Source organism: Poecilia formosa, unplaced genomic scaffold, assembly GCF_000485575.1.
Source record: "Poecilia formosa unplaced genomic scaffold, Poecilia_formosa-5.1.2 Scaffold280, whole genome shotgun sequence".
Taxonomy (NCBI): Eukaryota; Metazoa; Chordata; class Actinopteri; order Cyprinodontiformes; family Poeciliidae; genus Poecilia; species Poecilia formosa.
This window is the reverse complement of record NW_006800219.1, coordinates 518,349-533,521: the sequence shown is the minus strand read 5'-3', so window position 1 is coordinate 533,521 and position 15,173 is coordinate 518,349. Positions and strand designations below refer to the sequence as shown.

Below are 15,173 nucleotides of genomic sequence, written 5' to 3'. Positions count from 1 at the left end.
ATACTTTTGGGCTTTTTACACATTTCTACCTTACTCTCTTAGTTTTGACTCCTAATATATAAGTGTGATAACTTATATATTAGTGTGTGTGTGTGTGTATGTGTCAAAACCACCGAATAATTCAGCCGCATATGGACATATAACTGAGCATCTAGAGGTAACACCATCCCACGTTGGTCGTTACATAAGCCACACTTAGAAGAAGGCCCGTCTGACCCGACTAGAAGGCGTCGCGTAAAAGAGCCAAAAAATACCAACAGCCTCTGGTTTAACGTTTAAAATTTTGTGTTTGAATGCAGATTCAACTGTTTTCCACTGAACAATAAATATTTCAGTTCACAACAAACGCCCACACTATGAGTCAACAGACGTCCTAATTAAATCAGACACACTCTTAGCTGCTAAATATCCTCAGAACCAACTCTACTTTCAGTCAGTAGGTGAATCACATTTTGTTCTCTGATGATGAAAAATATCATTAAGAATAAAAAAAAGATTGCTTTTAGAAATGGAACAAAAAATAACTAACCAATTAACATCTGATAAGCAGCTTTAATCAGTTTAAGCTGCTGAATGTGTAACTGAACCAGTGGAAAATGAAAAAAAACATCCCCGCCCTACAAAAGTTTATTTCTAGAAACGTCTGACCCGACCTGCCTGATGCATGACTGAAGGAGAACCCTCAATCACAGAGCATCACGGTCAACACCTCAAGGATCATTGGATGCCATTATAGAAGTCGTTAGCTCTGCCACGAAACCGCCCATCATCACACACACACGTACGCACACACACACACCAGTAATGATCCTGTGAGCAGCGCCAGTACATGGTTCTGAGGTCCAGGTGGACTGAGGCCATTTTCTCTTGTCAAACAGCTGACATTCACGTGTTCTGTGGGGAAATGCGTCTCGCCTCCATCAGTCACACTTGTAGCTATTCATATGCAAAATGTGGCATTTGAGCCTCTCTGGGCCTGTGAGGGACAAAAACTGCTGCCTTCAAAAGCTGACAGGAAAAAAAACAATCATTTATGTCCCCATGTAAGCAGTGTCCTCACATCTGTATCCACCACAGCAATGAGCCGTTTCAGATGAGAAGGCGCCGCATTAACAATGTTGAGCCAAAGTTAAGGAAAAATTGTTTGGGAGAATAAACTCGGGTCGCACCGATTCACTTCTTCCGGGCTACCGATACCAATATCTGAGTTTTAGTATCAGCTGAAACCGATCTGATGCAGAACAGCATCACTGAATTGACTTAAAACATTTCTCTTTTTTTTTTAAACATGGACATAAATGTCCTGAATTCCAAATTAATTTGATAAGTCTGCGTCAGAACAACATTCTTAAATACAAAAGGTTTCACAAGCTTTGTCAAACATGTAAAAACAACTTTGATTAATTCAGTCAGTGCAGTTAGGAGAACAGCCCATGGAAAATAAGTAATAAAGAACCTGAAAATAAAAACAATAGAGTGACTACTTGGTCAAACATGCAAAAACTAAACTGTAGCAAGCCTTCTTTCAAATGGCTCAGAAAGTGTAATTGGAAATAATAAATAAAATGTAAAATAAATAATAAAGCACGATGTCGCTCAGAGCACAAAGCACAGAGTTAGATCATGCTTTGTGGATGATTAATTCATTAATTTGGGTTTATTTGACAGCAACACACACACAAACTCAACAGAACAGCAGTCCCATGTGTGCATCACAACGCTTATAGCAAAAGCTAATTTGTAGCATTTGTCTGTAAAACAAGACGGCAGGCTGAAATCACTCAGCGCAACGACAGCTGCAGCAAATAAAGGCCACTAGTGGCAGAAAAAACAGAGAAGCAGTCAACCGGTTGTGCAAACGCCCCCCCCGCCCCACCCTCCCCACACAGACAGTTATATTCCAGGATATCCAGTGCATATAGGATCCACAGACCCCTGTACTTGTGCTCCATCCGACAGGAGAGCCTCTCACCTCGGTGTGTTTGCAGATAAAAGACGTACGGCTGCTGATAAGCGAGGTGCGGGGATTTATGTTTCCCATCAAACGTCCTGCTGCGTTTTCAGATTCCTCGCATCTGTGATTTCCAGATTCGACATTCAGCTCTCCTCTTGTGGAGAGCTGAATGTGCGTCGAAGCACGAACGTGTTGGGTCCCGGAAAAAGATGGTTCAACCTTCACAACGGGCCGCCGCGACTCGGGCCACTAAACAGATTTAATCTGATCTAATGGCGGGCAAACATCGGCAGAAAATGGATACATGCAGGTGCCACCGGGGGGAGGCGTTCGGCGAAGCGTGTTGGGGAGATAAGTGCAGAGGAGAGGGGGACTTATGAACGCCAGGAGCTTTAAATGAATCCTTTGACTTTCATGCGTGAAGAGATGCGACTCTGGAACCCCGATCCATATTTAACAAGTCTGGTTTTGTGAGCGTGCTGAATGTGAGTCTGTCCCCTTAAAGGGCGCTGAAAAGCCTGAGAAACACAGGAAGCTCACAAAGCCACAGCGATAACAGAGGTGTTCACCATCCTGCAACAAAGTGGAAGTCTGAGTCTCTAACGCAGGGCGTGTCAAACTCACTTTCACTACGGGCCAAATCGGGATCATGAATGCTCTTAAAGGGCCAAGTGTGCCAGAACGTATCGATAAAAAGAGGCGGTATTAGTGTTTTTCAGGCACAGACTGTCATTTTATAGCACATTCAGGTAAGTATGTTACCTTCAGTTGTGATAAAAATGCTACATATCAAATATGACATAAAAACTTTTACTTTGTAATTTAAAACCTTGAAGTTGGGGCTCTGTCTCTTTAAAAACTCCTGCTTCTTCTGAAACTCCGCCTTCAGGAAGTCGTCACAACATGGCTCCTTTAGCAACGTTTCACTAAATAGTAGCTCCTACAACGAGCTCAGCAGGAGCTCACCAGGTTAAGCTAATTGCTGCTGGCTAGTCTGAAGGAGCTGGATGGGGGAGGGAAGCTCTGTGAGGCTGAAGCTCTGAGGAGGAGCTTCGTCCTTGAAGGCGGAGCTAAGTCCAACCAGGTGTTTTGCTCAGCTGAACGGTTGCCGTGGGAGATCCAAGCTTTTCTCACACATTCATGAAAGAATCAAGGAAACACTCCAGGTGTGTTTTTGATGAGGCAGTAACTTTATAACACGATGTAAAGCTCAAAAAAGTCAATTTTACACAACTTCAAAATCTTAGTAAATTGCTGTCTTTGCATTAGATGAGTATTTCTTAAAATGAAATAATATCGTTGCTTCTTTTTCTTTTTGTTTTGTTTGTTTTTTTTAGTATTGTTTTGTTTTACTTATGTATGAAAAAGTTGAAAATAACCAATATAAACACATAGAAAACAGCTTCCTCCCTAATTGTTTGCTTTAATTTTATTGTTTATTTTCTTAATTCTCAACAAAGATACGTTTAAGTATTTACTGGTTTATTATTTATGACGGTTCAGATTGTGTGGAGGAAGAACAAAGAGGAAACAAAGGACATCTAAACTTGACAGCAAAGCATGAGGAAGATGAAGTCAGAGGTACCTTAACGTCTCTGTGGATGATGTTGTTGTCGTGGCAATAACGCAGCGCCTCGAGGATCTGCCTCATGTAATGGCTGAAACCAAGACGTCATGTAGTTAGTGTTGCATCTCAGCGTTTGTTCAGCCTCATGACATAAACAGCTTGAAAGTATCCAAACAACAGATTAAAAGAGACTACAAATGGACACCACATTTAACAGATTTACACTTACAACAAAAATTAGAAACCTGCGTATCATTTCCCCAAGTCCCCCTGACACATGTTGAAATTTGTAGTTTAATGTAGTAAAATGTAAAGAAAAAAAATAAAGATTCAGCGGGATTGAATACTTTGGCGAGGCTCTGAAGGAAAACCGAAGAGTTGGTCGCTCACCTGGCCACTGCCTCGCTGTAGACGAAGCCAGCATCCGCCCTCTTCACGATCTCAAAGCACAGGTCTGCCCCGTCCATGCTGACACACACAAACACAGGGAATGTTTTTAAACTCACGTCTGAACTCAGGAGAAATCTGCACAAAGGAAATGTACGTGAGATCTGAAGCTAATGGAGCTCAAGTTATGTGCTGCGTTTAGGGCGATCACCGATCTCTACAAAGCCTGACCTGTCGGTTCCCATTTTGGCCAGTACTGATTTTTTATTTTTATTTTATCCAAACCATTGTTAGACAAAGTGTGCAACAGAGTTGCTACTTTAGCAACAGTGGGGCGACTTTTTGTCAACCGCGCAGGTGCAGATGTGAGCTAGTGAGGTGGTCACCCAGTGGTTGATTTTCAGACCTTTGTGGAGGTAAACAGGACAAATTGGTCCTCTCTCTGGTTACTTCTATTTGCATTTCAAATGACTTTAAATCAAGAGCCAAGTGTGCAAACTTAGTCCAGGCTACCACTCACACAGATTCACCGAAAATCTCCTGGAATATCAGCTGGGAAATTCTGGTAGACCAAACATGGCTCTATGCTGCCTTGTGTCAATGGCTCCCCCTGGTGGTGGAGTGTATGCATGGGTGTAAAGGACCTTTTGGAACATGTTGGCGGCATCTGAGCATCATTTAAACCCCACAGCCTTATCTTAGTAATGTTTATGACCCTGTCCATTGCTTTATAGCCACAGCACAACACACCATGTCATCTAGAAGCTTTGGATCGTCATGGAGACTCATGTCATTGATGAGCAGATGACAAACTGTGTGAGACAATCACGTGAATACGGACCAGGATCTCTCCAAAGTGTTTCTGACAACTAGTTGATCCACTCTTGTATTAAAAAAGAAAAGTGGGTCAATCCGATAGTGTTCCTAATAAAGTGGCCTGTGAGTTTATATCTAGAGAGAAAGTTTAAGTATCCTCTGGGGTCGCAAGTTACCAATTAACAAGTCAATCTAACGTTGATTGATCTCACTGATTGATTAACGATTAACTAATAAGTAGCCATTTTCTTAAACCCCGGAGGTTTTCGGTTGACGAGTTATCGCTGCTCTGCCATGCAGCTCGGCTGAACGAGCGCCATCACGGTGAAACTTCAGGAGTCTGTCGAGTGTTTATAGAAACACTCGACAAAAAGTTTGTTTTTCATCCCACACTGGACTCCGTTTGGATCGTTTCACTTTCCCACTTTGGGATACCGCTGCCATTTTTACATGTGTATTAACTACTGATGCTCGAGGGTGACCAGTGGCGCCCTCTACTGGATGGTGGACAAACTACAACAGTAAAGGCAGGTCGTTATTAGTTATTAATAGACGTTATTAGTTAACTAACTGGAACTAATAAACTATCAATCAACAGTTCCTTGTAAGTCAATGAATTGTTTGCATTCCCAGTGTCCTTCCTCTAGATTTTCCTTTGTGAAAAGTGGTGAGAAACAGATTCCTCCATCTAAATCAATGATTAATGACTAGATGAACGGGGAGAGAAAATAAGTTAATCTTTGGATAAACTCCGTAAGAGCCCGTCTAATCTGATTTAATCTCAGATTTCATCAGTAAACTCTTGTAGCAGATGGGGATTTTAGCACCCAGCCCCTCTGGAGCGACTTGAATGAGAAATCCACCAGGACAAAAGTTGCAACCTGAGGTCCTTCACTTCCTCCGAGATCAATAAGCTGCTGGGTATGAAAACAGCTCACACACAGCTGACTGAAGCAATCCTCCAGTAGTTTAGTTTCTGCTTTTAGCTTCACTCATAACCAGCCCTGCTTTAATTCTTCTGTAGAGCTGCTCTTATATACTTTTTTGGCACCAGTGGCCTTTAATATGACAACTTATTAGGGCCATTGCAGCTGGGGGGTGGGGGGGAGGGGAAGTACATTTCTGCCAGAGTAGAGCCGCTGCTCTGAGGCCATCTGGTTAGGACGCCTCCTGGACGCCTCCCTGGTGAGGTGTTCTGGGCCCATCCCACCGGTGGGAGACCCAGGACACGCTGGAGGGACTATGTTTCACCTGGGAACGCCTTGGGATTCGCCTGGAGGAGCTGGAACACGTGGCTGGGGAGAGGGAAGTCTTAGATTGATACCCTGTGACACGACTCCAGATACGCAGAAGATGGATGGATGGATGGATGGATGGATGGATGGATGGATGGATGGATGGATGGATGGATGGATGGATGGATGGATGGATGGATGGATGGATGGATGGNTGGATGGATGGATGGATGGATGGATGGATGGATGGATGGATGGATGGATGGATGGATGGATGGATGGATGGAATTTCTGTCAAAAACTCAAAAAGTTTTAGATTCATCTTAAACATTTTCTGGAAGAAACTTGGAAATTTCTGGGCTCAAAAAGTCGAAAATTTGCAAGAGGAAAAAAAAATCAGAAATTCTTAAGCTTAATTTGACATAAAAATTTTTTTATAGAAATCTTCTGAGTTTGTAAAGTCAAAAATATTGACTTTACAAACTCAGGAAATGGTTGACCCTGTCAGGAAATTGTCTGAGTTTCTAAAGTTGAAACTTTTTGACTTTTCAAACTCAGAAAATTTCAGAGATTTTTTCCTCGCAACTTCACGACTTTTTTGAGCTCAGACATTTCCGAGTGCCTTATAGAAAATTTCGGAGATTCATTTCAAAATTTCTAAGTTTTTTGGCAAAAATATGCTCCTCTTATTTTATTTTTACATCTGCATTTGACATAATATACAGTCTTACTGAATTATTCATTCCCAACAATTAATAGACATTAATCTCAGAGGAAGCGGCCAGAAAGAAATGCGGCAAAGGGACTTGAACTCGTGGCGGAACGGTGGAGCTCAGTGGCCCCGCGACACCCTGCTCTGCTGCAGCTCTTCAACCTGTTAGCTGCACCTGTTTCCTCCACCCTCCTGCCTAGTGTGGCCTGGGATCTGGAACGGAGAGACAGGGCATGTGTGTGTGTGTGTGTGCGTGTGTGTGCGTGTGTGGAAAAAACGGGCACACACACATAATAAAAAAAGTCCCGAAAGCATGAAAATCCCTTTAAATGGAGCTCACTTGCATTTCCTTCAAAGTCCCCTCTCTGTGCGCGTGACACCGGCGCGGCGCGAGCGTTTTGCCCGTTGAGGCGATAACAGAATTACACGATAAAGGAATTAGTTCTGGAAGAGCGAGAGAGATGAAGATAGAGAGCGGGCCGGGAGGAGCTCCGGGGAAGGCGCGGCTTTTAGAGAAGCTGGAGGTAGCAGCGAGTGTGAAATCTTAATCTCATCTTTTCTTCCTCCGCGAGGCCGCTCTGTCTCTCCTCGTTCCTCTCACCGCGGCCCGTCCTCGGCTAACGAGCTTTCTCGTATCCGTGCTGATTATATAAAACTGCTGTAGGACACGCTTCTTCTTATTGTTCCTCTTCCACTGCCTGGATGCCTCTCTCAATCCCTCCTCATTCTGCTTAAAACGCGCTGTGATATCCACCTCTGTTTTGTTTTTTTTCTTCCCCACTACTGATCCACCTCTGTGCGTGTTCTTCAGATGTGACCTGGCAGCGAGGGCTTACAATTCAAACACCATGTAGAGCATGCCGTCGGAGCTGTAGGTCTCCAGCAGCTCCACGATGTGGGGGTGCTTCAGCATGTGGCAGATGCTGGCCTCTCTCTTTAGATCTGAGGAAACACAGAAGAAGACAAGAAACACGGTAAGCACTCATGGCATTAAGAGCCATACTGGGGGGAAAAAAGGGGTAGTTAAGTAAAATTATGAGATATAAAGTCGAAAAAATGCGACTCAAGTAACGGAAAACTCCGACTTTATCTTCGTCGTTTTATTTTCTTCATCTCTAATGTTTGGATCTTTTAGACCTTTGTCACAGACATTTTATGTCAAAAGCCACTCTTAGATAATTGTTTATTGAACAACTAAATGTCACATTTCGGGTTTAGAAGCAGCTCCAAGGGGCGCGGCGGTGCGCACGGAGGACTGAGTTCTGGACGCGGTCGTCACGGTTCGGTTTGCCTCCTCTCAGCTCCCTTTCCTGTTGCTTCACTAACGAATACACTGGAGCCGAAAGCTCCCCCGCCTCCCACAATCCCCTAAAAAAAACAACAACAACACGAGCAGTTTCAGGAAGTACCCGAAAACTTTTCCCTGCGTGTTAAATCCAAGCTGCTTACTTCGTCTGGTGGCCCAAAAAGCAGCTTTTAAAGAATCAGGCGACACGCACTTCAAAAGCATTTGCTTAAATATGATGAGAAACGCTTTGATCATGCTGTGTGAGTTTAGCGCCACAATATCTCGCTTCATTAGCCTCTTTAATGTGGAGCCTCCAAAACAATCCAGCAGCTGCTTGTTATCACCTGACTGCTGTGAAGATTGTTTGAAATTAAGAGATATTAAGCTCTTGTTTCTGGGTAAATGGATAACGATTATTCTCAGTCTATTTTCTACATAGATTCTGCCGATCTCTTGCAACAGGGGCGTGTCCACTTTTCCTTCTTCCTGCAGAAAAGGATCAGTGCGATTCCTTCCTTGTAGTAAACTGTGACCTTTGAAAGGACTGGAACGACCTTCTAAAAAGTGCCGCAATAAAAGTTTCCACTCTGCGTGTGAGTCAAAAATACTCGTTTTTTAATGGTTTTACTGGCTCTACAGGCCTTTGTTTGACAGCAGTCGGGCAGATAAGTGGGTTGTGAGAGAGGAGGAAGGCACGCGGCAAAGGTCATCAGGCCGGGACTCGAACCTGTGACGCCCAGGACAATCACTGGGGCCTCCGTATTTGGGTGGCACGTTTTACCCCTGCTCCACCGCCACGTCCGAGTCAAACACTTTTATTTTGTAGTGTGGAATGTTATAAAGGATTGATCAAGTGATATTACTCAAAAACAGAACAATAGTCAATAACAATATGTATGTATGAGAACAGCTGACCCGTTTATTATTAGCAAGACGCAAGCGTTGTTGGATAGAAATACTGGAGCGGACTAAATGCTGGAGCAGAGTGTTTCTATCAGGCTGATACTGGGGATTTTAGATGCACGCCGGTATAATCCGACAATATCAAACCGATTCCCGATATCAGTATCGGTTTGGGTCGCCATACTGATCAGAGCACCCTCTGCCACTGCCCCTCTTGTGAAACTTATTTTCACAGTGGCTTTTTTGGTTTTTAATGAACTGAACCTGATTTAAACGTCTCCACAGCTTTGTAGTCTGCTGTGTTTATGATGCCGTTTATTCACCGACAAACCTCTCCACAGAGCCGCTTGATACGACACGAGAGCTGTCTATATTTTAGGAAGCTGCTATGGATGGAAAACGCAGAGCTCAGCATGAGGCACGCACTCCTAAAGACCCACCATGATGACTCATCGGCAGGAGGGGGTCTCATGCAAAAAAAAAACGCGAGCAGCCCTCAGCTCCCCTATGTGCTTTCAAGTGCCGTTTGTTTACATGCATACCATTACTCCAGATCGTCTCGCTGCAGCCCGGCAGAGAGAGACTATGGCGCTTTAATTGGCTCGTAATGAGGAGGAGGGCTAATGGAGGAGGGTTAGTGAAGCTGAACAGAACAATGCGGGCTGCTTGTTTAGGGGAATCACCAGGGAAGAGACATGACAGTGGGATAAAAACTGAGCAGATACCGCTCAGATCCTCAGGAGAGCAAAAGCAGAGTGAGGGGAAAAAAACAACAACAGTTTTACTTCAACAGATATTCAGGTGATGTTTAACGGGGAGCAAATCTGCGGTGACAGCCACACGCGCGGGTACGAAGAAGAGGAAAAAGGAGGAGGATGGAAAAAAAGCAGCTCAGACGAATCAATATACCATCACCGCCTCTGATGCCGACGGAAAATTGCTCTGTCATGTAAAATGGGATGAAAGCAGTGGCGTCTGGAGGCGCGTTTGAGCGATTAGGAGAGGTTCCAGTGGAGGAGCGACTTTAAATCAAATCTGTCCACATGGACGCTCCGAAGAGAAGAAAGCCACGGCGGAGGAGTACAACTTTAATAACCTGTGACGACTGCATCACACACTACTCTCTCCCTTTTTCAGCATACATATTGTACGTAAATCAGCCGAAGCTGAAGCCCATTTGAACGGGTTTTTTGAGTCCGGTAAGAAGTGTTCAGACTTGATGGAGAAAACGTCAAAGCGTTGGAAAGAAAAATACATGTTTTCCTTCACGGATCAAAAGTTGTCGACAGTAATAACTTGTCATTCAGGCATGGATTAAAGGATTGGTTTGGATTTTGAAGGGGTGGGGAAAAAAAGGGCTCTGGGAAATTATTATCTGTAATAATTCACTTTCCTATGGCTTGTTGAGAAGTAAGTAGATACTTGGAGTGGTGGAAAACTACACGCTTCCTTCACATGGTGTGTTGCAAATTGCTTCTCATTCTTTGCAGGCCTGTTTAATCCACCAGTGTTGACAGTAAGATATTCTCTTCTGAGGCCACTGCAGGCTAAATAAATGAAACACTCGCAGTTTGTGGAATCTGCTTCAGAAAGATCAAACACAGCTACGCTAGCATCCAGTTGTTTTATGTTTTCATGCTGAAATAACGCAACAAGTTGGAATATTTACACAAGAAAAAACAGTTATGAGACAATCCATCATTCCTACCTACCGTTCAAGAAAAAAAAAAGATGAAAAAACAGAAAATTACTACCGTTGTCCAACGAGAGAGAGAAAAAAATCGAAGAAAACAGTAACAACGTTCGGATCCTTACAGGTCTTTCACTTTGTTTCCTGCCATGTGCGTTTCATTTCACCTGTCCTGCAGCCTTAACAGTGCATCACCACAGCCGAGGTCTAAGTCGCTGGTTTTAACTGAACCAACTTCATAAAAGTTGTTGCCTTTCACACAAAGTCCGCTGGACTCTGCTTTGATTTGAGACCAAGACTGCAACAGTTGCTACATTTTCATCTGGTGTGATTCCCTTTCGCACTGCACTGTATCAAACCCTTTGAAAAACCTGTTCCCCTCCTGGCCTGATGTACCAAGAGCCACTGAAGGAAACAACACTGAAGGAAACAACACAAAAACCTTTGAAGACACTGTGTGCAACTTCCTTCTTCACAAAAGTAAACAAAGATGGAGTGGCATTAGATTTTAGTGGTTGTAGGATGTCTCTTTTGTCTTTGGTAAAAGACAATGAGCCATTACTCCTGCTGGTGCTGGACTTGTGTTTGTTTTGGCTGTATTTACCCAGAATACTTTGTGCTGTTGTCCGCTTCCTGCTTTGGAGTGGTCTCTGGTCCGCTTGGCATTCACATTTGCATTTGAACAGCACCAAGCTTTGTAAGTGGACCAGAGTTTACTTTTTTGGAGTAAAACCAGATTTTCTAGGCAAACGAACAGATGAAAGCAAACTAAACAGGGCTGGTGTGAATTCACCCATAAAGTCATCAGCGGAAGTTCAATAGATCCTGCTTCAAATCAAAATATGTTCCACTCTCACCCTAAACCTTTCCGAAAGTAGTTGGAAGTAAGTTGTAGTGAAGTCAGCAAGACAAGTGGAGTGCTGGCCTTAAAAACCACGCCCCTGTTCAACTCAATGTTAGGCACATATTAGGGATAATCCGATGACCCAACCATGTCCCTAACGATTCCATGTGAGTTCCTTTGGTCCAATATATGAATAGCTTAAGTTAGAAAGTTAGAGTAGGTGTTAGAAAGATGAAATCTGAAGCCACTTCCTCTTTTTAGTGTATGAAAGTTGAAATATCTTTAAGGAACAAGTCAAGTCCAACACATTTAGGGCTCTCAGGCCCTGGATGACTGAGAATATACCCCACCATGTGTGTTGCTTGCACTTCCAGCGCCGCTAATCAATAAACCATCAGCACCATGAGATGATGGGGTGTCATTCCAGTAACAATACTGGTTCTTCTCTTCCCCATTACAATACAGAATATGGATGTTTTAACAGAACCTAGACCATTCAGATTAACTGAACCATGTAAGGAAGAATAGAAATCAAATCAAACATGGAGGTCAACAAAGACACAAGAAAAAGTTCTCCATCCTGCTAATCAGCTGGTTCTTAACAACCTCCATCAGACTAACGTTGACTCCGTGTATTCTGATCCTTCCTGCTGATATCCGCCTGCCGATTCACTACAGCAACGTCGACACATCAGGCGGGAAGAGTCCCAGCTCGTCTCTCCTCTTCCTGGTTCGCACGATGATTGACAAACAGCGAGCGATTAGCTTGTTTTTCTGTTTTGCACCAACATCCTCTCCCTCTGTCTTGCTGTTATCCTCCCATTCAGACTCTCAATCTCTCCGTCCATTTGTCGATGGGTGGCAGCCGCAGTGGGAGCTTCAGACAGCCGAGCAGAGCAACGGGGATCATGTTTACAACCTGTCTGAACAGTCTCAATCAGTTTATTCAAAGAGCACTTAACTTTATTAACTGCCTGTCTGACTGACACTTCTGCACCAGCTCAGTCCGGGTGAACGCTGGCTAAATTCACCAGTCACCCCCCCCAAGTCCCAGTAGGACATGTCCCACATGTCCCTGGCTGCGTCTGCAGAAGGTGATTTATAGCCAGGAGGACTAATGGGAAGGAAGGTGGAGCTGAGTTGATATTTCTGCAAAGCTGCGATAGAGTCGCTGCTAATCACTCCCACGCCGCGCTGCGAGTGAACACGCCGCATAGCTTCACCACGTAGTCGCAGTGACATTTAATTAGCTGAAGCCGTGAGCCTCGGCGCTAACATTAAGCCAGTCCTCTGAGGAGGGTCTGCGGGGGGAGCCCAAGGCCTCCGCTGGCTCTGCCACGATGCTAATGCTGCTAAAAACGCCGCTGTCATTGTGGCGGGACGAGCTCGCTGCTGATATCAGCCGCCGGAAGTCCGACTGGAGATCCCGAATGATGCTTCGTCAAAACGAGAGGCGAATTACTGAGCCGGTGTCACAGAGTGACGGGAGACTGTCCGAGGAAAGTCACTGTCTTTGCTTTTTAAATGGCCTTTATGTGTGTGTGCGTGTGTGTTGGAGCGATCGAAACCAAGACACATCCATTGATCATGGAGCTGAAGTGTAATCAACAGCGTTATTGACAAATAAACTGTTTTAAAAAAAAGTGGGAAGATGTGGATCCGACTGGAAAACTGTAGGCCTGATGGAAGAGTGTGGAGAGACGGTGTAGATCTGTCTGTTCATTCATGGGACAAACTAAGTGAACCCACAGGAACAGCAGCTTGTTAGCCGCTATGGCTTTTAGAAGGTGTTTACACTGCAAAAACACTAAATCCTACCATGTGTTTTTGGTCTGATTTCTAGCACAAATATCTTAGTTTTATCTTATTTCAAGTCTGTTTACTTACACGTAACTTTTCAGCAAGATATAGAAGCTTCTTTTAAGTAAATAATTCCTTATTTTTGAAAAAGTACTACAGATTATTTCACTTATAAGGCATTTTTCCCATGTTATTAGGACTCTGCTGAATATGGTGGAGTCAGATTATTAAAATCAGCTGCACATGCAGAGCTCCACAGTGAAATTAGACTCTAATCCAAGTTAAAGCAATTTCATTTCGATGCTACAGAACAGGACCAATATGATTCCTTCTCTGAAATGTGTAAACAAGGCAAAGAGGCGACTAAATGCAGCTGTCTTGATGTTTCTGCTGGCACTCAGCCCCATAACCAGGCTGTTGGGAACGGGGCTGTTTTAGGGGACAAACGAGGGGAGAAAAGAGACAGTCAGCAAGAAAGCCTCTGCTAAACAGAAATAAAAGCAAGAAAGCGAGCGACGAGCAGATGGGATCCCCGTCCGTTTCTGCAGCCGGGACAGAAACAGAACGTGAAGACGGCAGGAGGAGACAGATAACGGATGGAGGACAGAGGAGGAAGACGAAGAAGAGGTGAGAGCTCAGAGATCAGGGAGGCTGATGGCGCATGATGAATTTTCTTCATTCTCCAGCTTGGTTTTCACTTTCCTCCCCTCAGAGGGCTGACCTATTCATCAGACGGACACGGCCTGTATGTGTGTGAGCCGTGGTTGACCAATCCATTCCCAAGTCACAAAGCATTCTGACCCACTTCCATTTGTCTGGGCTGTGTTCAGGGTGTTTCTGGCTCATGAATCCAAAACTGTTCATACCCTTGGAGGATTTAAGTTTGAAGTATCGAATGATTCCAGCACTTTGATTATTAAAGGGGCGGTATTCTGTGTTTTCCAGGCACATAGTGCCATTTTACAGCACAATCAAGTAACTGTGTTACCTTCAGCAGTCATAAAATGCTATAAATATCAAATATGACTTAAAAGAAATTTTAATTCGTAATTTAATGTCCTGCATCTAATGTATCTAATACATCTCTTTTTATCTCTGATTAAAGCAGCAACAATGGTTTCACTCTGCTTTAAAGATGGAAAATCTCCGACGCACCGAGGATTACAGTTGAATGTTTTTATTAGTAATACCCGGTTTCAGACCTGCTGTCCTGATTAGTCATCTGATGCCAAATTTAGCCATTAAACCTGAGAGCAGAGATTTCCAGGGCTGATATTTCAAAATACAGCATTGAAAAAAAAGGTGTCTACAAAAGCTTTGAATTTAAGAAAAATAATAAACTGTTGACATTTAAAAGAGCAGTTCAATAGTTTGCCATTGCATGCTGTCTTCCTGAGAGAAAAAAAAAAAGGTTCACTGCAGTGAGACATGTCGGGGAGAGAAGCCACGCTTCTCAAACTGTTTAATATGGACTCTGTGGTAAACGGCTTTTCAGCAGACCGGCCGCGCTCTCTGCATTCCTCCTCGCTCCCTCTCCATTGTATCAAGCTTATCGCGCCGTACTCCACCCTGCGAATATCTGTAATTCAATCTCTCCTCCTCTTTTGTTCCCTCATCCCTCCCTCTATCGCTCTCCTGGCCCGTGGGAGATGTCGGATAAGTCCTCTGCATGTTTTGTCTAGACGATACTCAGCAGTCTTTTCAGGATTACTGGTGCACAACAACTCTGTAATAAACTGAAAAATAAAAAGCTCACCGAGCTTAGAAAAGCAGGGAGGATTCCTGCTTTTCCAATACCTTAAATGTCTGTATAGTTAAAAAAATAAATAAATAAACACTCCAGCTTACATTAACGTCCTGTAATAAAGTCTGCCATGGTGCAACACAAAGTGGGAAATACTGGTTAGAATTGACCAAAACCATTATAGTCAATAGAAACCGTCTGCTGTTTCATGAGCAGTCGCTGTTAAGGTGCCC

The 15,173-nt window shown here is 43.8% G+C and overlaps 1 protein-coding gene across 13 annotated transcripts in view; it reads right to left on the bottom strand.

Annotated features, from left to right (window-relative positions):
• caska (calcium/calmodulin-dependent serine protein kinase a) overlaps positions 1-15,173 on the bottom strand; it is a 135,471-nt gene that overhangs the window by 68,072 nt on the left and 52,226 nt on the right. For all 13 annotated transcript variants that reach the window (XM_007571414.2, XM_007571413.2, XM_007571419.2 and 10 more), the window contains exons 3-5: positions 7,508-7,613; positions 3,912-3,989; positions 3,540-3,612 (exon numbers count right to left, since the gene is read on the bottom strand). In XM_007571414.2, coding sequence (XP_007571476.1) covers positions 3,540-3,612; positions 3,912-3,989; positions 7,508-7,613 — 257 coding nt within the window. The remainder of the gene's footprint in view (positions 1-3,539; positions 3,613-3,911; positions 3,990-7,507; positions 7,614-15,173) is intronic.